This window comes from Ictidomys tridecemlineatus, chromosome 1, assembly GCF_052094955.1.
Source record: "Ictidomys tridecemlineatus isolate mIctTri1 chromosome 1, mIctTri1.hap1, whole genome shotgun sequence".
In the NCBI taxonomy this organism is placed as follows: domain Eukaryota; kingdom Metazoa; phylum Chordata; class Mammalia; order Rodentia; family Sciuridae; genus Ictidomys; species Ictidomys tridecemlineatus.
Window position 1 is genome coordinate 216091561 of NC_135477.1, and position 23663 is coordinate 216115223.

The 23663-nt window shown below is 36.0% G+C and overlaps 1 protein-coding gene across 2 annotated transcripts in view; it reads right to left on the reverse strand.

The window, feature by feature from the left end:
- Positions 1–2762: 2762 nt before the first annotated feature.
- Positions 2763–23663, reverse strand: part of Zswim6 (zinc finger SWIM-type containing 6) — a 191025-nt gene continuing 170124 nt past the window's right edge. Inside the window, exons 7-15 of one of the 2 annotated variants that reach the window (XM_078016106.1) lie at positions 23286–23432; positions 19420–19566; positions 17927–18187; positions 13496–13631; positions 9724–9881; positions 8918–9081; positions 6879–6960; positions 6240–6309; positions 5326–5459 (exon numbers count right to left, since the gene is read on the reverse strand). In XM_078016106.1, coding sequence (XP_077872232.1) covers positions 6260–6309; positions 6879–6960; positions 8918–9081; positions 9724–9881; positions 13496–13631; positions 17927–18187; positions 19420–19566; positions 23286–23432 — 1145 coding nt within the window. In that variant the 3' untranslated portion in view covers positions 5326–5459; positions 6240–6259. Of the gene's footprint in view, positions 5460–6239; positions 6310–6878; positions 6961–8917; positions 9082–9723; positions 9882–13495; positions 13632–17926; positions 18188–19419; positions 19567–23285; positions 23433–23663 lie in introns of both variants that reach the window. The other variant, XM_005319587.4, reaches the window with a different exon arrangement.

A 23663-nucleotide genomic window follows, 5' to 3' on the forward strand; every position in this document is an offset into this window, starting at 1 on the left:
GACCTTCATGTTTGCAATGTTCAGAACAAAAAGCTGGGGAAAGGAAATGAAAAGAAATTCTCATCTCACTCAAGCCAGATCATGATTCCTCTTTACTTTGGATCCATGTCCCGCTAGGAGGGACAACTCTCTTGGCCTCTTTAGTCTTCCCTTCTCTTCCAATCTCCGTCCACCTCACCATCCCTCACTCCAGTCTGCCTCGACAGTCCCTTCTCCCCTCCTCCGGTTCTTCTAGATTAGCACCTTCCCACACTTCTACCTTGGGGTTGCGCTTACTCTTCTCTCTGCCTCACACATCTGGTGGACATTAGCATGGCCAGCTTCCTCATTTCCTTCGGGTATCTGTTCATGTTTCACATAAGAGGTCTTCTCTGAGCCTTCTACCTAAAATTGCATGCCTTTCCCTGTTTTTGCTTGTGATGTCGCCAACTCACTCATCATTTCTCCCTCCCACTAAAATCTATGTTCCTTGAGTACAGTCATTTTGCTTTGCTTGTCACTTATTAGTGCCTAGAACCATACCTGTCACATGGTAGGCCCAAAGTTTATGGCATGAAGTACTCCCAATTCTTCCAATACATGCTCCCTCTTCTGCCTCAACTAGACTGAATTGGTTCATATACTGGTATAAAACAGTTCATCTTAAATCTTACCTCTGTCATGTCTTATACTAAAATGTATCAGATTACTGAATGAAAATGTTTTTGGCCTGTATTTTTCTGTTTTATTTAATTATGGAACTTGCCGCCACTTAACAACCTTCTCAGCAATATAGAAAAGGCTTAGTTCTCCTTTGCTACTATATTATACAGTTGTAATATTATGGCTACAGTGACTGTGATTCATTTTTATTCAGTATTTAAAACCTATGAAACTTTCATTCCCTCTCCAAACTACAGCCAGTATTTTCAAATGAAATCCAGTAAAGAGCACAGAAATGTGGAATTTCAGTCCAGGCCCCAATTAGGAACAAATTCTTTTGCCTTAGAATGATCTATGCTCATCCCTTCTCCTTTTCTCTTTCCTGCTATTCAAACTTTAGGCATCTCAGGACATTTTCTAGCACCAACCCATAGGAGAAGAGAAAACATGAATATATCAAATCAGTTTGTCAACTTGACCGGTCATAATAAAAGACTCCCATGTGTGGTGGCTCAGGAATGTTCACTAAAATGGAGATGGGAAAGAAATCCTGGTCCGCTTGGTTCTCCTAAAAATCCACGATAATTGTTAAGATCTCTCTGTCAATAAACACAGATTAATTTCCACCATGGAAGATCTCAAAGTCTTGGCTACTAGAAGGCACTCTTCTTCTTTTGATATGTTGTCTCCTTTTAAGCAGTTTATTTCATTAGGAAGTATCCTAGTATTTTAGCAGATCTATATGAATTTCTATCTGCCCTTATGCAATATCAATCTTCTCAAAAAAGAATAAAATTGTAAAAAGGAACCAACTTCATACCATTTTATAGTTTTTATTTTTATTTCTACTTGGCATTAATGGAATTTTAAATGTCACCATGGACTCATTTATTTTAACTTCCACCTATTGGCTTAACCTGTTGACATTTGGAATTTACTATTAAAGCTAAAAGTCAAAAAGAAACTTCGAAAATATTTTAAGGGAATAAGTATTCTGAAAATTGTAGCCACCCCCCCCCAAAAAAAAAGAAAGAAAAAAAAGGATTTGCTGACTGTACTTCTGAGTATATATAGCCACAAGGATTTAAAGGAGGATCTCTAAGAGTTAATTCTATGGTTCCTAACAGCATTATCCATAATAGTCAAAAGTAGAGGCAGCATAAATGTCTGTTGATGGATGAAAAAACAAAAGTATAGTATGTACTGTCCATTTGTACATATAATGGGAAACAATGCAGCCCTAAAAATGAAGGAAATTCTGTCACATGATACAACATGGATAAACCTGGAGGATACCATGCTAAGTGACATAAGCCTGTCACAAAAATCAAATATTGTATGATTTTATTTATAGGAGATAATCTAAGTCTAAAGTAGTTCAATTCACAAAAATAAAAAGTAGAGTGGTATTTAGCAGGCACTAGGGTTATTTAGTTCAATTGCAGTTGAGTTATGCAAGATAAATTCCAGTGATTTGTTTACAATAGTACAATTTACAAAAAATGATTTACTGAGCTGTATACTTAAAATGGTTAAAATGGCAAATTTTGTGGTTTAATAACCATACACAAAATATATTTGCAACTTTTTTCATACAGATCTTTGATGGAGGTGCAGGTGTCTGTATTAGAAAATTTACCCTTTTCATGTAATTTCCTTTTAAACACACACACACACACAGAGCCTCTCACCAACTTAGCATTACACATAAATTACAGTCATTAAGAAGGAATGACCATGTATACTGCCTGAAAATAAACTAGCTATTCCATCTGTTGTTTTATCTTTGTGATTACCTGAATTATGTCTGTCTTCTCCACTAAGCAGACAATAAGTTCCAGGGCCTGGTTTTGTTTTGTTCTTGTGGTGCTGGGGATTGAACTCAGGGCCTTATGCATACAAGGCACGCACTCTACCAACTAAACTATATCCCCAGCCCTAGGGCCTAGTTTTGTTCTCCATTGTATCTCCAGGATCTATTACAGTGCCTGGGAAATGGTAAATAAACATTTTGTGAAGCAATGTATATAGTATTAAATACTCAGAGAAATAGTGATGCCCAGGTCTATAAGACCACCATATTCAAGTACAGTAAGAGACAGAACATAAAGGAGGCAGCATCAACTTTCAAAAAACTAATTTTAATCAAAACAAAAATTGTTGATCATTAACAAGTTTATAAAACAGTGATTTAGTTACATAAATAAATTGATATCAGTGTATCAAATCTTAATTACTTTCAACTTCATGAGCATGTTTACATGGGTGATGAAGTACAACCTTTTTTTTTTCTTTTTACCTATTATAATAAATAAAATGGAGCGCATGAAATAGTTCTTCTAAACAAAAATACCTACAAACATACTTCTAGCATGTTCTCTAATGAAGGGAACAAGAGACACTGGACAACTTTTGCACCAAAACATAAAAATTGCTTTAAAAAGCACAAAGTTACAGAACCATCAGCTAAAGTAAAGACACTATACTGTAACCAAAGTTGGTATTTTAATAATATAATGAACAGTTTGGTAGTTAGATCTCCAGTTTGGTTATTTTAAAGCATTAAGACAAGGCAAGATAGAAGGCTGCTTTTGTTTTGAGTAATTCTAGAGAAAATAAAATATATTAAAAAAAAAAAAGAAAACTGAAAGTAGAACAGTCATACCTACACAACTTTCTGTCCTGCACAAAGTCAAAATACCTATGCAGAATAGATATATAATATATATAATGTTATTTGTGCACAAAGGTTAGCTTATTATTAGCTCACTGCAAAGGCGTAATGTATCATATGTCAATTGTTTTGGAAAACATTTTGCGTTTTGTGTCAAAAGGATATTTCTTTTTTAAGTTTCCTAGGCTAGGAGGCACGAACCCCAATTCCGGCATACTGTATATTCTTAATGCTAAGGCTTGCTGCTCTGGCTGTGTATTTTGTTGTCCCTCTTTATTCTAGTGCCTGTTACAAGCATGTGTGGTGTAGTGGTAGTTGTTGGTGGTGTGTGTCTTGAGTATACATATATATATGTATACATAAGTTGTATAAATATATATACATATAGAACTTCTCCCAATGATCTCAGTCCAACCATGCAATCCAAAAGGTGGCTCTGCATAGATGCCCAGCATGAAGTTCACCACCTGAGCCAACCCTGAAGCAAGGCGCACTTTTAGTCCTTCTGATAGGTTTTCTCTCAGTTTTTTTGTTTTTGTTTAAAACCAAGCTACTGCAGCTTCAAGTATTTTGCATTACATAGAATATTTTTTATAAATTAGTTAATGTTATATTTTCAATATTCAGACATATACTATAATATATATACAGTACAATAAATGCTCTCATTCTTTTTTTTTTTTAATTTTTCTGGATAAATCCCTGAGAATGTATGTTGACAGTCGCTAAGTTTCCACATGCACGAGCATCGTGTGCCATGCTTCTGGACGGACAGCACTGCAAAGCCACGTGAGTCAGCCTTTCACTACTAGTATTTCATTTTGTTGGTTTGTTTAAATATGCTGAAAATGTAAAGATGAGTTACAAAGGAGTAAAGCTGAATCCATTCGAGGTACTTATCACAGGATGGAGGTGTTTTGTTTGGTTTTTAAAGCCATTTCAATTATTTTTTTTTTTTTGAGGCTGTGAACGTATACAGAAAACAGGAGAGCTATGTGGACTTTTGCCACTTGACAACATATACTCAGTGTAAACCAAACCTTTTTAACCTCTCTCTCACACAAAACCAATAAAAAAAAAGAATTAAAAAATAAAAGAAAAAGGGAAAAACTGAAAAACACACAAACTTTCACAACATGACAATTTAGTCTGCAAACGCAATATAACTATACACATATAATACCGGTGTGGCTCTGTTCTTTAAGTTAAAAAGGGTACAAAGGCAGGCTCAAGTAAAAACAAACCATCCCTCCCCTCCCCCCCCATTCATACAAGTTCTATCAACCAAACCTCTCCCGAACCAACATCATCAGTTTCTTTTTGCCTTTGTAGATTTGTTTCAGGTTGTCAATAAACTGTGTAAACTGAATGTGTCCATCATGCGCCATTAGGAAGGTCTCTCGGGCCTTGCTGAGGAACTCAATAAACTCACTATAGTGCCGAGGACTGATGTGCGTGAGTCGTGAGTGCGTTGTGTTGATGTATGCCCCAATCGTGGCATCCAGGAGTTGCCTCAGGGGGGCTTTGTCCAGTGACATGAGCTTACCAGAGTTCCTCCTTCCATGAAGTCCCACCATGCCAGGAGTGGTCAGAGTGCACCTGCGCAAAATGTCTGACAGTACCGTTGCGCACTTGACACTCTTCACCACCAGAGGTATTATAGCTGCAAGCTCATTTTTGCCAAGGGAGTGGCTGAGCGCACAGGCCCACAAAACGTCATTAATGGCAGGGTGCGTGTCCTGATTATAGCTCAGGTTGAGATGGGTCATGGCCAGGGTGGCCAGTTTGTAGGCCCTCATGGGGTACCCGCGGTGCTCCATGTACCGTGCTATCGTAAAGAGCTGTGTATAGCTCATGCCAGTGGTAGCAGCGTCCAGGACGATTTGGTACGCCGTCTCAAAAGCTATGTGATCCTTTTCACAAAGGGTTAGCGCAGAGAGGGCACAGTTCTGTGGGTCCTTCATGGCGCACTGCAAGGCGAGTGTCCGGGCGCTGCTGGCCAGCTTTTCCTGCTGGTGGCAGTCCAGATGGAGACGGACAATGGTGCTGTTGGACATCACGGTAGTTGCAACAATACTTGTGGCCTCGGTGGGAGTAAAGAGAGTAAACCAGCTCTGCATGATGCTGTCCAGGGCATAAACACCTGCAAGGAACAAACAGGTGCTATTACTGAGGAGAAGTCTGGCCAGAGGTCTTATTTCCACTTTCATAATCAATGCTTACATTGTTAACCATAACAGGACATGAGCTAGGTCAGAAAATCCTGTAAGGTAATGTGCCTAAGAGCAACCTTTTAGAATAAGGTTATTGTGGGTTGTTATTCAGTGAGATGCCTTAAAGGAACATAAACTTCCTACAATAAGGAAGTGGTCCTTCAGAAATTGGTATCTGTACTGTACTGTTTGCCATTTCACATAGTGGCTTTTTGCTAATACGTGCTAGTTCACTGAGGCCTCCTGTTCAGTTACCCACTATAGAGCAAGAGGCAGACAAAGTGCAACCTCAACCAAATAGGGACTTTATGTGTGGTGTTTTTAAGTTTTAAAAAAAACACAATACAGAATTTTAAGACACATTAAGAAGATGATGTTACCCATAATCAAGAGAAAGAGTTAACAAGTGGACCTACAGATGACTTAGATGTTGGAAATGGCTAATAAAGTCTTCAGCCATTTTAAGTACACAGATCCAATTTGTAGGGAAATCCTAAAAACGAATGATGTGAAGAGAAGAGACTAAAATCTCAGAGAGAAATCAGGTATGTATCTTGGTGCAGGTATAGGAGTAGTGTGGCAATTCTTAAATATACATTATCTTTGTATGACTTCAACAATCCAAGCACAATATATTGAGACCAAGAGTTCCCTTTAAAATAACCCACCATTACACATTAATGAAAGAAAAATAAGAAGAATGAGTTTACAGTCTCTGCTGTGTCAGTATTTAAACACTGAGATGGCAGTGTCTTCTCAGCAAGAGGTGTATATCCTTTTCTGATGCAAATAAGAAGAAAGAAAGACAGTTTAACCAACATTTATTTTAAATAGCCATCATTTTGTTTGTGTTGCATTCTTGCTGGGAATGTAGTTTTCTTAGTAATAATCTGCAAAGGGAAATAGTAGGCTGATAGACTTCACAAAGAGCAGCTTATGGCCAAACAGGGAATTTTCTTAGGGCCAGCTACTATTTCTCACACATCTGAAAATCCACTGAAACCACACACATTTCTCTGCTATATAGTCAGATGAAGAAAGAAAAAACCCAGAGTAAAAGAGGTAACTTTATATGAAGTAAACAAAAATTATTTATTACTGATATTATCTCATTTAAAATAACTGGTTAGAGGTCCACAAACATGACAGTTTAGAATAAGAACAATGCCAAGTGTGTATGACTGAAGGATGGGTTTGAGGTGTGGGAAAGGGAGCCCCTGTAGATGCTAGAAGGGGCAGGAGTCTTGGAGAAGTCAAAATAAGAGAGGAAATGTTCTTGGATTTGTAAATGACAGGTAAAATCTTGCCATGAGGCACCTAGGAAAGCTTCTTCCCCAGAGATTACCTACCAACTTCAGTAGCACATGTCACCAGCCACCTCACCATCTCTCGCCGTCGCCAATTTAAGGTTGACAGTGTCATGCGCATAACCTGTAAAGACAGGGAGAGTAACATGTTTTGGAGGATTATCCTAAGTCAATGGAAAAAGAAAATTCATTCTAAGGAATAAACTGGTGGGCAGACTTTCTACTAGCAGGGGGATGAAAAGTATTTTATTTACAACAAAGATCTATATATGTATCTGGATCTGTCTAATATTCCCCCAGGTTGACCTTGTCACTGCCTAGAAGGCAAGAGGATCACATTCTACTCTTGGTGGGTCCATTGACCAGATGTGACACCCTGGGCAAATCAATCTCTTTTCTCATATGAAAAATCTAACTGAGCATTAAACATAGATCAGGTTTCCTTTTTGTAGCCAGCTTTAACATCCCATGATCCCATGGTTTGATTTCTGGGGATTCTTGCAAATTCATTCAATTCTTTAAAGAATTTTCATTGGGCAAAAAGGTTTTTGTTTTTATTTTTGTAGCACTAGGGATGAACCCACGGTTGCTCTACCACTGAGCTTTTACCTTTTTAAGGACAAGATCTTGCTAAATTGCCAAGCTAACTTTAAACTTATGATCTTCCCTCAGCCTCCTGAGTGGCTGGGATTACAGGTGAACACGACCATGCCCAGCTAGACAGATATTTTAAAGTAATAATTTTTATTATTTTTTCAACCTCTTTTAAATCAACTCTCTGGTGACTATGAAGGTCTACAAAAAGGAATCATCTTTGGCATCATCAGAGGTCCCAAGTCAAACTTATCTACCTCCTGCTATTCCTCTCATTCTTTAAGGTTCAAAACATCAAGAGATATAATACTCCTAAAGCCTTAGAAAGATGCTGTGGGATTCCTTCTTGGGATCTAGAAAGAATGAGGCAAAGGACTAAGCTTTCATTAATCTGCTATTCACTCAAAACTCCAATAACAAGAAAGCTCACATTAATGTTTATTTCTGCATCATACATTTAATATGTTGAAAGTGAAAATGAAGTAAAAAATATTTATTTTTTTAAAAAATTTCTAAATGGTCATTGTATAGCTTAAAAGCAATCTCCTATCCCTGTCTCATACAGAACTGCTTTTACAATGATCAGAATATTTTCCTGTGATCCAATTCTTTAAACTTTATTAACGCAATCACTATAAAGAAGGAATCTAGGGTCTGGGGTTGTGGCTCAGTGGTACAGTGCTCTCCTAGCAAGTGCGAAGCCCTGGGTTCGATCCTCAGCACCACGTACAAATAAATAAATAAAACAAAAGTTGTTTTTTTTTTAAGGAATCTATAATCAGAAAATTGAGCAATTATCTAATCTGGGCATTCTATTTCCCATATTTCAGGTACTTAGGGTTTCACAATTTCACTACTTTTTAATAAGAAAAAAAAGCAGCAAATGTTAATAGAGCTCTCATGAGAAAAGTGGAAAAAAACTTTGTAGTTCTCAGTTTCTGTAGTAATTGTTCAAAAACTATAAGGAAGCAAACATCTATCTGCATGACTAACTTAACTGGTGTTGGATCCTACTGAAATCTGAAACTGGACCCTCGACTAATCATCCCTTTTACCTAATTTTCTCAAGGTTATAAAAAGGAGCTAGAACTACCAAATGCAAACATGAATAAAAATTCATCTTCCTCTAAAAACTTAACCCTCACACTGAATCTTTTATTACACATGATAGCTTCACTCAAATCTCTTGCTAGCAATAATTCTTTTCCATTTATTCAGAGAAATGTGACATTAAGGTAGTAATTCAGAGAATGGATTTTTTTTTTTTAAATTGAGAAATGCAAACAGGGCTTCTAAATGTCTAGTCCCTGTACCTCAAATAGTATGGTTCAGCTGAAAGTGACCCCAGCTCTGAAATACAGTGCTCTTCTGAAGCCTAACAGATTTGTAATCTGAAGAGTCATTTACTTGCACTAAAAAACCCCAAACATACATGGATCCCAAGAGATGCCTTCAATTGGCATCGGGAAAAACCACCAAGCACATACCTGCAAACCCAGCTCCAGAGACACTTTCAAAAGAGTGATGTCTGGCAAACTGTCCATGAGAGTTGCTATTTTAAATGCATCTTGGGCAAGTTTGAAGATGTGTGATGAGGAGTGAATATTTTTCTGGATGGATTCTAATACTGTTTCCAGCCTCCGAACATCACCTGCAATGAACAAAGGAAAACTAACCCAAATCAAATCAAAGGTAAGTGAGGCAAAATCAATGAAAACCCATGAAACCATAAATGCATAACAAGAGGAAAAAAGAACACAAATAAAGCAAAGCACAAGTTAGTTTACCTGAAATGTTCACAAAGTCAATGGCACAGCTGGTACAACTATGTTATGGTAATGTCTATAAATTTTGAATTCACAAAAAGATACAATGACTAAAAGCACATATGATCCACAACCAACATGAAATAGTAAATAGCTCTCCTAGTTCCTATTTATGAATTTTTGGTGAATATTTCAGGTACCAAAAAAAAAAAAAAAGCAAACAAACTTTTTGTTTCTAAATCTCAACCATTTGCACACTCTCCCCTTTTTTTTTGGCATGGTAACTAACCTAATTCAGCTAGCACCAGGTTTAATGATACAGGTAAATAAGGAAAATGCCGGACTCAAATGAACAGTGTCTGTTTTGCCTCATGAGCAAACATAAAGCTAGTATCTAAAGAAAAGGACCCCTTTTACAATGTCTGACATGAACACCTCTATTGAGAACTGGGGAGTGGGGCTGGGGTTAAAAAAAAAAGGCAGGCAAATTAAGAAAACAGTTACAAGGCCTCAGGACATTAGAGTACCTTTGGCTGCAGTTAGCATGGTGGATGCCAGCTCACACTGCTGGGATTCAATGTGGCTTAGAGTGAACCAACGAGGGTATCGGTTGGGAACAACTGATGCAATGTGGTGTGGGCGGGTGAGGTCTCCCGTTGGAGCAGTAGATTCCAATACTAGCAACCTGTAATGAGAAGATGAGGAAGGTGGCCTCTAGTTATTACTTGTCTGTTACCCTGGCCACAAGGACTGGCCTACAGAAGCCAGAGGAGTGAGCAGATGCTGAAAAATATTGTTCAGGACCTTGGTTCACAAAGAGCTAGAATAACTACTGTCTGCTGCTTGGACACCAAAGTCATACTGTTATTTGCTCATCTCTTAAACCTAAGAGATCTCCTTTCTTTAACATCATTCAGAAAATTTTAATATTCAGAGAAACTAAAATATTTAACATTAATGAAATTTGAAACACAAGTCTTGATGTTTAATTACTTTTTCAATCTTATTCATTAAAAATAAAAATTAACAAAAACAGTAAAAATGGATATTTAAGACAGATTACAACAATTGGGGATGAGTAGGTAGCTCAGAAGAATAAGCTTACTTATTAAAAAATATAAATAAGATGGAAAGCAAATAAATATGACCTTCTTTATATATTTTCATAATTTCTGCAGAATTATGACAACAGAAGTTTAAAGTTAGAATACGTTCTATCTGAACCAGACAATATCAGAGAAGATGCAAGAGATGAATGTATCCCTAGACAGTTCTACAAAATTATGATTTCTAGTATTTCATTGTATCTTTAATTAACAATATATTGACAAATAAATAATTCTTGAAAACAAAGCACATGCCAAAAAGATGGGTAGAATAAGTACAACAGAAATAATTCCTTTACAAAAATCAAAATTCAGGACAGGTATGTAGCTTAGTGGTAGAGTGGCTACCTAACATATGCAAAAAGCCCTGGGTTCAATCCCCGGCATCACCACCACCATCACCAAAAAAAAAAAAAAAAAAAAAAGTACACTAATCAAACACTGGCCTTACTTTAGGTATAATAGGGTGAGAGGGTTAGAGACTATAGAATAAAAGTTGGAAATAAAGTTATTAGCAGGGGCTGGGGATATAGCTCAGTTGGTAGTGTGTTTGCCTCACATGCACAAAGCTCTGGTTCAATCCCCAGCACCCCCACCAAAAAAAAAAAAAAAAAAAAAAAAGTTATTAGTAGGGTAAGGGCGAGATACTGGCCTCCTGGCCTCAGCCAAGAGTAGTTACTTCTCAGGTAAGCCAAATGGTTCTTTTTTTAATCTAGGGACAAAGAGAGGTTATCATTTGAAAGGGTGGCAAGATAGGCAAGTAATAAGAATTTTGGCAGGATTGCTATTTAACTTTTTCTTTCTTTCTTTTTTCTTTTTTTTTTTTTAATTCAGTGTCCATTCAAGGGGTAGGCATATCTTGGCAGTTGCTGTAGAGGCAACTAGTCAACATCCCTGGGAAAGGGAGAAAATGAATGCTTCCTCAGCCGCCCTTAAAATGCTCTGGTAGGTTACATTACCTCCCTTCCATGGCAGGGGTTTGGCTGGGGTAGAAGTGGCAGGCAGAAGAGAAAGGTGGAAAACAGTTCCCCTGTCCCCTGCTAGTATTCCCCAGGAAGAAATTGCCTGGGAAGCAACTAAAGGAGAATATAAATGAGCTGAGCTTCTGAGCATTCATTAGAAAAGCAAGGCTTTCTGCCTGGCAGACACTGTTACATAAGCCAGAACCACACAGAAACCTCATGCTATTTTACTCTTAAATTTACCATTGGTAGTAACAACAGCATCTGGTGGCATCATAACATTAACATCCTTCCCTTTACAACAAGAGTAGAGTTTTTAGGAGTAGAATAAGTTTAGAGTGGAGCAGCTGTCTCCAAAGAAAACTTCTATTTCAGCTTCCAAAGGGGAATAGAAATCTACTTATAAAAATGTGCTCAAAAATACAAACCAAGTAGTATAAAGCAATCTAGTAGAGGACTATTGCTTATATTAGTTATTGATTTATTTTTTGGTACTTTAAAAATAGCCAAGAGAATATTGTAAGATTTCTCTAATAAGTTACTCAGAAAAGCATGCCAAATTAAAGGATGTCAGCCTTGAAACACTGACACAGAGGCATTGTACACCCGAGCGTATGCACATGCACACACACGCTCTCACCCCATCATTTCATAAATATTAGATAAAATATTGAGTGTAGCTTATATCTAAGAACAGAGTTAACTTTGGAGACACTGGTAATTTATAGGCCAGGATTTGCTTTTGAATCTTACACTGATTACAGACATAGAATCTATGATGAAAAGCTTTTTATAGGATCAAACTATTCTTCAATATCCTCAAGCTTAAAGATCTACACAGGGCCTGTCTTTAGTTAATCATAATGATGTCTAATCAATACTTTTTGTTTGAAACACAGGGGGTGTTCTATTAATTTTTTTAAAAAGGAAAAAGAGTAAAAGCAGATGTTTTAATAAGAAAGGTACATATTTTCTTTAGGTCCTTAAACTTTAATAGGTTACATACAAGATTAATAAATATAATCTTAAACTCATTAATAAGTATTCACCTTAAACAAATTCATGATACAAACAATTATTTGCTGAAATTAAAAAGGCATGTGAAAATAAGAAGGTGCATGACCGAGGAGGAGGTATTCTAACTGCTGTTATTGAGAGGGAGGGGCCGAGGAATGCTGGCAGTCAGAGGGAGGCCCAGTGCTTGAGGGCCCTAGTAAGCACTCCCTCAACAGCATACACATCCCATCTTCTCTTGGCCTTGAGATGATCACAAACATATTCTAGTGGGTGACACAGTGGCCTTCCTGTACTACTACTGATGGAATGTGGAATCAAAACAGGTATAAAAGCCTTCCTTGGTTATTACATTCAAATCAAATACATTCCATGGTTTAGATAATCTAATTTTTCAAAATAAATATTCAGAAGGGGTTCAACTGTTGTGGTCTCACAATTAAAAATTCTGAAACTCTATTTCTAAATTCTAGCTTAAAAGAATAGAGGGAAGAATCATGATGGCCATAAGCATGACAAAGGTTAGAGATGCAATTCTTCCTTCACTTTAGAACAAAACCAAACCTGGGGGCCCTGCAACAGATGAATGGATAAAGAAAATGTGGTATATATACACAATGGAATATTACTCAGCCTTAAAGAATGAAATTATGGCATGTGCAGGTAAATGGATGCAGCTGGATAATATCATGCTAAGTGAAGTAAGCCAAGCCCCCAAACCAAAGGTCGAATGTTTTCTCTGATAAGCAGATGCTGATTCATTATTGGGTCAGAGAAGTAGGGAAGAATGGAGGAACTCTGGATTGGGCAGAGGGGAATGAGGTGAGGGGAGCGGGTATAGGTGGGAAGGACAATGGAATGAGATGGACATTATTTACCCTATATACATGTATGAATAAACTAAACTACTGGAGTGACTCTGCACCATGTACAGCCAGAGGAATGAGAGGTTGAGCTCCATTTGTGTACAATGTACCAAAATTAATTCTACTGTCATGTATAACTAATTATAGCAAATTTTTAAAAATTAAAAAAGAAAGAAGAAAAAAACAAGCTTTCAAGCAGATCATCTCCACAACAATTCAGGAAGCATAAAAAAAAAAAAAAAAAAAAAAAAGAGTTTCCTTAGCTTTTCTGTCGAATACAATCAATAAACAGCCATTTCTGCTGGTGGGGAATGTGGACTGCCCCTGCCTGGCTGGGCTGTGAATACGTACCGCATTGCTCTCAGTGCAATTTTGTATGCCAGTTCAGCATCGTGAGGTAGGAGAGAGGTGAAGAGATACTTGGCAAATGTGTGCATTGGAACGCTCTCCCGGTGGATTATTTCGCCTAAACCACTATATGGCCCAGCTGTGGGAAGAGAGCATACATGTTTTACTTTCCTAAAACACAAACTAACACTTCTCAAAAAGCATACCTCAACATTTTTGTGTAAAATTTCAACACACGTAAGCTAATTTAGGTAAGAATTTAATCTGATAGAAGAAAGGAATAAAATTTTTAGTCAAAAAGATTCTACAGTGGCCAATACAGACTTTAGTTCATGAACAATCTCTCCACTATCCCTTAGCTAAAACAAGAGCCACAGAACTAAGGGGCAAAGCTCACTTGCAGTACAAGTACCTCAGAAAAAGGAACCCCCTGAATCATGAACCCTCTCAGTGTGTGACAACTGAGCAACCAGATATGCAAATGCACAAAAGACTCTGCAGCTTAACCATGGACCCAGCCCATAGATCCACACAATCATAGGGTACAGTGATGCCAGGTATCAATTCAGAGACTTTATGTGCTGCTGCTTCTAGTAAGCAAATATAATTATTCCCATAAAGTGATTAATAAAAAGTTACCAGTACTCAGTATAGGCCAAAGAAAAAAATAAAAACTTAACTAGAAATCTACTACTGTTTGGGCACTGGAAAGTCAATTTAAAAAGCAAAATTACATTTAAGCTGTCAAAATTCATTTCTTAATAAATTCTGATAGGCACAGCAGCAAAGCAGACTTCCCCTGTGTGCTCCCTGAATGCTACTCTGAGAAGGCAACACAGACTTCTAAAATAAATTTTGAAAGGAAACCACAGTGGTTAGTTCAACCACTTTGCACTTAAGCATTCTGCGGTTTAGTTACTGTGAAGTGTTTAATAAATTAGTTTCCATGTCACCTTTGGGTAACATCTGTTTCATGATTTCTACAATTATGAACCATGACACTACTTCTTGGAGGACATAATACATTTGTTTTTCATGAGAAAAATCAAGTCTGTTAAAGAGTTTAGAATGTAAGAAATGCAGTTCAAAAGAAATGGGACAGGAGTAACTGAACTGGGTGTGGGGTAGCTGTATGATACATTATAGATCATTTCAATGGAAATTATTTTTTAATACTAATATTTTGGTAGCACTTGAACTATTCAGTATTTAAGTACTTTAAAATATCACATAAACAATTTATTTTTCATTTAAACAAACAAATATCCGTCCTAAATTACTAATTTTAACAAATCCATTAAGATTTTTCTTTACTTGAAAACATTTTAAAATGTCTTGGTGATCCAGTATTCTTCAAAAGTTGTTAACAGCATTATACTCCCATCTTTAGTTCATATAATAAGACTACATTAAGTAAGTTACTTTCACAGACTAAATATGTGTCTCTCCAAAATTCATGTTGAAGCCTCAGACCCCAATGTGATTATATATGGAAAAAAGAGATTTTATGGATGTTATTAAAGTTGAATGAGGTCAGAGTGGGGTGCTGATCCACCGGGATTAGTGTCTTTATAATAAGAGACACCAGAGAGCTTGTTCTGGCTGTGCCATGTGAGGACACAGGAAGAAGGTGGCTGTCTTCAAGCCAGGAAAAGCTTCAGAAGCAGTATTGGCCAATTGTGGACTTCCAGCCTCCAGAACTATGAGAAATAAATTTCTGTTGTTTAGCCACACAGTCTGTGGTATTCTGTTATAACTGCCAAAGCTAAGACACTAACTCTATTTTAAGTTAGAACCAAGTACAGAAAATTTGTGATTATATATATTCTTCATTTCGCCTTCATGTCTTTTCATCCTATCCCTTTAAAGCAAATTACCTTTTGTACTACTCAGGGAAAACCAGATGCCTAATCACTTTTCTATGTCATTTCCCAACAAGCAAAATATTAAGTCAGGTGTCACAGAATTATTTATAGAATAATTAGTGTGATCCCTGAACTCAAGAGTACTAAATAACAAGCCAGGCACTATGTCGAAAGCCTGTGATCCCAGCATCACGGGAGGCTGAGGCTGGAGGATCACAAGCTCAAAGCCAGCCTCAATAATTTAGCAAGATCCTAAGCAACTCAGTGAGACCCTGTCTCTAAATAAAATATAAAAAGGGGCTGGAGATGCATATCAGTGGTTGAGCACCCCTGGGTACAATCCTTGGTACCAAAAAAAAAAAAAAAGTACTGAATTAAAAAAACAAAACAAAACCAAAAAAAAAAAAAAAATCCCCAGATATTTGGCACTAGGTTTCTCTAGCACTAGGTGCTTTTCCAGTATGCCAAATAATCCATCCAATAGTGTGGCCAGAAGAGTTCAGCACTCAGCAGCAACACAGGGTTACTTCTCCTTCTTCAGATCTGTTATTTAATTTACTCCTGTTAATAAATTTACTCCTGAAATTTGCAGAGTATAAATATACAAGACATACATAAATTTTTATTTGCAAAGCTCCATCTTTTGGAGTTTATAGAAATGATCCCTGGGTTTCCTCTGGGTCTGCCTCCTGTACTACCCCAACAAGTCAACAGAGCTCCTTCTCAGGTAGTTTCCATAAAAGGATGAAATAACAAACACTAAGACAAAGATCAAAAATATCCATGAATGATGAACATGGTAATATATTTAAAAAGGTAAATGATAAACAGATATTACACATTGTCAATTCTGAAAACCACACATCCTCTTCCCGAACTTCAATTTAATGGAAATTAAAAGTCACTACAGGGACTGGGGATGTGGCTCAAGCGGTAATGGGCTCGCCTGGCATGCGTGCGGCCCGGGTTCGATCTTCAGCACCACATACAAACAAAGATGTTGTGCCCGCCGATAACTAAAAAATAAATATTAAAATTCTCTCTCTCTCTACCTCTCTCCACCTCTCTCTCTCATTTAAAAAAAAAAAAAAGTCACTACAGCTGGGTAACATGACTCATGCCTGTAATCCCAGCAAGCCTGAGAGGCTGAGGCAGGAGTTCAGTTCGAAGCCAGCCTCAGCAAAGGCAAAGTGCTAAGCAACTTAGTGCTAAGACACCGTCTAAATAATATACAATATTAAATAAAATACAAAATAGAGCTCTAAATAAAATACAAAATAGGGCTGGGGATGTGGCTCAGTGGTGGAGTGATCCCGAGTTCAATCATCAGTACCCTCTCTCAAAAAAAAAAAAAAAAAGTACAGCCAGTAATAGTCAACCTTTAAAAATGTTTGTGGCTAACAATACTGTTTATAGTTTAAAGGAATTTCATGGAAGGAAACTGAAAGAAAACAACTAGGATTACTCTATGAACTTGCAAAGATGGGCTTTTTAAAAACTTTTTTTTTTTCCAAAGATGGGCTTTGTATCTTTAGGAAAAAATAACTTCAAAAAAGTGCTTCAAAATTAAAATTAGGAATTTTTAAATGAAGGATGCTATTAAGAAGGCTTGCCTTAAGAATATTTTCCCTTTAAAATCCATTTCTAAGATATACAAATGTGCATCTTTACAGAAAATATTTTCTTTCAAATAGATCTTTAGTTTTAGATAAACAAACAAGGTTCAAAATGCTATTTTGTTTAAAACCCCTTCCTTCACGTGTATCAATCCAGGATAAAAAATGAAGACACTATGCTTTTTCAACTGGTCAATCACAGAAAATCCCATGATAACACACATGGACTGGTGAGAGAGAAGTTATCTTATCAATTAGACACCTCCAAAATTTGCACAAAGAATAGGTTATTATACTAATTCCATTTATCTTTTTGAGGAAAAAAAAACCTGAAAAACAATCCCACCCAAAATCTGTTAGGCCCTTTAAATCTTGAATTTAGAGAAAAATGAGAACATTTATTTGACTTTCCCTTACAAAGTCTACAAAACTTTTTCCTTGGTCAATCTATGCCTAGTGAATCCTATGAAATTAGAGCTGTGGAAAGTCATTCATTCCTGTAGCCTTTAGTTTTTTGTTAGCATGTGCATGACATATTAAAAACAGATATCAGGTAACAGCCAAAAATTTGCAGGAGTGCCAATCTTTATTACTTAACTGATTAAGCAAATAGGAACATGACTACCAATAACAACTTCCTAAATATAAAAATTGCATTTATCTCAGGAATTACTCATAATAAAATGGTCCTTTACAAAGCTTGCAGCATTCAAATGAGGTTCATTTCTAACAGGCTATACTATATTACAACCTAAATCAAATGATACAAATCTAAACATCTGTACTTTTTTTTCAGTGATGCTATTTTTTTGAACAGAGAACATGTCCTTGACACTCCAAGTTCCTATCAGTCAGAACAACCATATTAAAATCATTCATATAGGACTATTAACATAAGAAAGATTAGCACCTAAATCAAATTGGCTAACTAAGTGGAAAATTTGTCAAACTACCTTCTAATAGGAAGACTGCTTGCTTGCGAAAAATTTTCACCAGTGTATCATCCAATTCAATTTCCTGAAGCTTAGAAATGAGCTGCTCCTCATTCCGGCAAACTTTCTCTTGAGTATACAGCCCATCAGGCATGATACGCTGCTGTCCCAGCCCTATCAGGGCTACTTCCACAGCCAGGGTTAAATAGGATTCCCCTTCTTCTAAAAACTTATGTGCAGGTAGATGTTGGTATTCCAGAGACTTGCAGTGTCCCATGTTTTCTACAAAACGGAACAAAGGAAAAAGGGTCAAACTACTTTTGCAGCAGGTAGTTTGAAAGGCACAAATATTTATTCTATCCAGTACTAGAATAAATTATTGACTTTATTCTAAGAAAACCAGAAACGTGTTTTTTGGTTAAAGTTGCATAGTTTTCCAGTCTTTCTAAAAGAGATCATGGGTGACTAAGTGTGTATGTTTTGAAGGATAGAATATTAAAAATATTTTCTCCCACTAAAAATGAGTCACAAAAGAAAACTATGCATTATACTAAGAATCCTCAGGAGTGAAAAAAGACTTTAAACATGATAACTACAATAATACCACTTTTTTTAAAGACTGGAATTAAAAAAGAAAAGTTTCCATTGTTGAAATTTATAATGAAAAGAGTAATCTAACATATGTTACTCAATTTTAGGGTCTTTTGTTTTATCCCAGAGTTTTCAGTTATCATCAGAGGACTGATTCTTTGAGCATTGACTCTGTTAAGATGCTTTTATTACAAATTGTAACAAATTTCAATCATCTAACTCCCAAGGAAAGTGAACTCATACCCATACCTTCTTCAGTCCTGACAAAGAGTTTGGGGCACCCTTAATCCATAAAAGCAACCACTACAAGGGAAATTATGAAGGGCAAGATAATTAACCTTCTAAGTTCACCAGCTATGGGAGTAACAACAGAGCAATCCTGTATCCCTTCCTTACCTCCACCATGGCTCCTGCAGGGATGATTCTTAGTGTTCAAGGGGCCAAGAGAACTCTCAAAATACCACTTTAAAGGAATGTGTGATGTAAAACAGTTATAAATGGCATTTAATACTCCCTTTAAAGTAGATTTAAAATATTTAAGTCATTTTAATGCAAAGATAAATTTAATAATCAACTAAATTAATTTTTATGGCTCTAAATGCTATGGTGTCTATCCTTACTTTTTATCTTTCTGTTGGAAAATAGTCATAAATGTAGATAAATTCTTAGATGCAGACCCATTGGTCATAAGAAAATAAACATCTTGACATATGCTGCCTGTTGCTGACTCTAAGACCTTTCTCTGCTTCTGGAAGCCTGGCAGAAAAGCCTGAGAGTGCCTATTTCCTTGCTCTCTTATTAATCATGGGTATTGTTAACTACATGGCTTCATAAAGCATAGTATAAAGAAAAGCAAAGACTAATGCCACTCATGGTTTCAAAACAAACAAACAAAATCATGATAGTAATGCCAATGGCTTTACCTGTAAAATCTGAGAACCCAGAGAAGTTTTCATCATCAATGTGGCAAGCTTCCATAAGGCTACTGAAGAGAGTGCCCACAGGGTCTAGGGGATGTCCGACCCAGCCTTCTAGATTGGTTATTGAGGTTATGCTTTTATGGGGTAGCTCTGTATAAGAAAAGGGAATTGAGAGAAAGGGAGGGCGAAAGGAGGGAAGTAGAGGAAGGAAAGACTTTATTGTTTAATAATAGCATCCTGAAAAATCAGTACTAATACAGATGGAAATCCCCCTTTAATTAACAAAAAAATCAAAAGGTACCATAATCCCCTAACTTGTGAACCATTCTGAGTTCTAAAAGTTTACATGTAAATCAATATAAATGGTACTAAATTCCAGGACAGCTCTTAAACATTTATTTCATTCATGTATCCAGTGTACTGGTTTAACATTACTACTCACATTATTAAATCATGTTGTAAGGGGATTAATAAATTCCAAATTTTATTCTGAGAAGGTAGTGATATGAAGACCTCTGGAATCATCAAGTAGTTAACTCTACAACTACATCAAGAAGCTGTCTTCAGGAGTCAGTACTCACTGGATCATCTAAATTAAGGACTTAAAGGTCCTGGGTTAGACACAGACTTTCATAGTTTAATATCATTAAATCACTCCCTTTCACATCACAGTCCTCCTTATTATGGATCTCTAAGTTATTTAAGACAGGATCTTTGTCACAAAGGTGAACAGAAGAAGATAACACATATGTGGAAGAAGAATTTTTCTTTTTATTTATTTTTTTTCCCAGAATGTTAGCATTGTTGAGTTAAGTTACGGACTTCTAAGGAAAAGGTTGCAAATGTTTTAAGATATATTCCACTGCTGTAAAATATTAACTGTATCTAAATGTTTTCTAAGATAATAAATAACAGTAGATCCTCCTTAAAGGAAAGCATGAAAGCTATGAGGAAAAATAAACAAGAAAAAAATTGACTTATAAATAGCTAAAGAGTCATTTCATGAATTCATCATTCCTTCAGAAGTCTTCTGGTTTTGAATTATTAACTATGAATACACATAAATGAAAAATGGCTTGGCACAATGTATTAAAATTTATTTGTTTGGTTCTAGATTTCTTGGAAAGGTCCTTCCCTTTGGTTTCTATCACTGGTTTTCTAATACATAACCAGCATTAAAAAAAAAAAAAAGGAAGAAAGAAAGAAACATGAGCATTACTCTTGGGAATAGTCTAATATTGGGGGGGAAAAACCTGTGTTAAGGTAAGCGCTGTGTTTATACAAACAAATCAATTGTCAAGTGATAGAAACTGAGGAAATGGAAGAAATTAATCAAAAAAGAAAGGACTTTGTTTTCAGAATCAAGAAGCTAACAAATCATGCTAAGAAACACTGATAATGTTGAGATACTACATTTACTAATCTTGGTCCATTAACAAGCAACTCTTATGGCATTTGGATTTTTTTTAAATATCTATTTTTTGTTTTAGTTGTAGTTGGACACAATACCTTTATTTTGTTTGTTTATTTTTACATGGTGCTGAGGATCAAACCCAGGGCCTCACATGTGCTAGGCGAGGGCTCTACCACTGAGCCACAACCCCAGCCCCGGCACTTTGGATTTTTATGATAGCTACAAAAGTCTATTCTTCAAATATGGACATACAACAAAAACAAGAAAAAAGCAGGGAAAGATACAGGTGTATTACAAAACTTAGTAATACTAAAGACTAGTATGAAATAGAAATTTTCACTGCTTGCATGATAAAAGAGAAATGGGTCTAAGAATGGTCTAGATTTAGGCTATAGCATTATATCAAAGACAGTCAAAGGAGTCCAAACTAACATGCTTTCTAACTTATCTAAATGAACTAACATTTGCATACTTTGTATTTCTTAGCTAATGCAACATTTTACTACACAAAATTTAAAAACCAACATTTCTTAGTAAAATTTATATGATTTTTTAAAAAAATCAGATGATCATCATGAGTTAGCTCACTTTGCACTATATAATAAATGCTGTACTCTTTCCTAGCCTGAATATTATCCTTTATACTAAACAGAAGTAAATGCTTTTGGTCAAAAATGTGAATATTTAGGGGAAGAAGAATTTCAGAAAATTTTTCCAAAAGTTCTAGCAATATTACATTGCTAGAACTTTTGGAAAAATTACATTACATCAGTAATGATGTGAAGACCAGGAAGAACTGAACAAAGTAGTCACATATGATGATTAATTACATTCCAAACCTATTTGAATTTTTCATTCTTTGGCTCAAATTGAAAATTTTTATTTTTATTTTTTTGCTTTATAAATGATAGTGTTAACATTCATACTAATTCCAATATAGAGGGCACTGAAAGTTTTGGCAAACACATGTTCCAAACACCAGCCTATTTCAACAACTTTTAATAATTTAGTTATATTCAAAGTGTACGGTGTATAATAACCTGAAGAATAAAAACAAAAACATAGGCTGGGCACAGTGGGCGCACACCTGTAATCCCAGTGGTTCAGGAGGCTGAGGCAGGAAGATCTCGAGTTCAAAGCCAGCCTCAGCAAAAGCAAGGTGCTAAGCAACTCACTGAGAGACCCTGTCTCTAAATAAAATACAAAATAGGGCTGGGGATGTGGATGTCAAGTGTCCTTGAGTTCAATCCCTGGTACCAAAACAAAACAAAACAAAAAAAACCCACATAACCAAAAGGGAAAAAAAAAAGTCACACACCAACTAAACTATCCTTAATAAAAATTAAAACAGAGTAAAAACAATACAAACTGACCAAAGACACATTAAAATTATATTTTTATGATTTATAAACAAAAGTATTTAATTTTATAGAAACAATCTTATGAATATAACAATTAAATATATAACTACAGAACAAGAGGTAAACAGATCAATGAGAAAAAGCATATATAAATTTCACTATTTGATGATTAAGCATAATAAAACCTTCTGGGATGACTATTATACTGCTTATTCAAAATATAAAAGATTATGGGCTGAGTGTAGCTCAGGGGTAGAGTGCTTGCCTCACATGCATGAGCCATTGGGTTTGATCATTAGCACCACACAAAAATAAAAAGATAAAAAATTTAAAAGGTTAATAAACTAAAAGAGAAGTTAAATGTGTTCTGTCAGCTGACAGTTCATCAGATGTCACATAGAAAACTTGAAAAAATCTAGGAGCCCTGTTATAGTCACTTTAAATAAATAACATGTCCTCATGTACAAATCATTGTTGCTAAAAAGTTTTAAAGTTCTTTTCATGCCAGTCCTGTTTTATGTAGTTTATAGACACTAACTATTTTAATCTTCTCAATGCTAAGAGATAGGTCCTCTACTGAGCCCCATTCTACAGAACAGGCATCTAAATCACAGAAAAATTAAGTCACTGTCTAAGGCTGCTCAGCTGGACCTATTACTGGGATTCAAACATAAGCAGCCTATCCCCAGAGTCCTATTATAATTATCTTACTTTCACAATATATTTGGCTAAACTACTTGCATGTTAGATAATCCATACATATTAAACAGTTACTCAAACAATGAAAAATTCTTTTTAAAACATTAATCTATGTTTTTTGTATGTGGTGCTGAAGATGGAACCCAAGACCTCATTCATGCTGAGCAAGTGCTCAGTGCCCGCTAAAAGATGTTTCTAAAATTTTCTCTTACAATATTCTACCAAGAAAAAGGAAACAATAACATTTTTTACAGCAGTTATCAAATATTTCTACAAGAATAAAGCCATTTCTATGGCTCTAATTTCAAAAGCCATCTCTCCCAGAAGAATACAAAACCTAGTGAGGTCATCACCAAGAATCCCATTCCAATGGAAACAAACTCCTTCACATTCACCTTTTTTTTGAGTCCGGAACATTTCCAACTGTTTCTGTTGCTGTCGTCTTAATGTGTTAACAATAGCTATTGCTAGTCTCAGTGCTTCTCTGGGGTACCCATGAGAACGTAATGCATCCACTCTTGCACAGGCTGTAGGAACATGTTCTAAAACAGAAAACCATGGGGTAAAGTTGCCACTGTCTACAAAAACAGATTTAATAGTAAGATGTTTCTCCCAAAATACTATTAAAAAGACATGAGAAACCATTTCTAGACTTGGATTTGAATGAAAAACCCAACTCCTATTGCCAAGCATTCATCCGTCTCCCATTGAATCCCTCAATTCTCCACCTCCCACTCTAATAATGCTATAGAAACTAGACAAAGAAGTAAGTC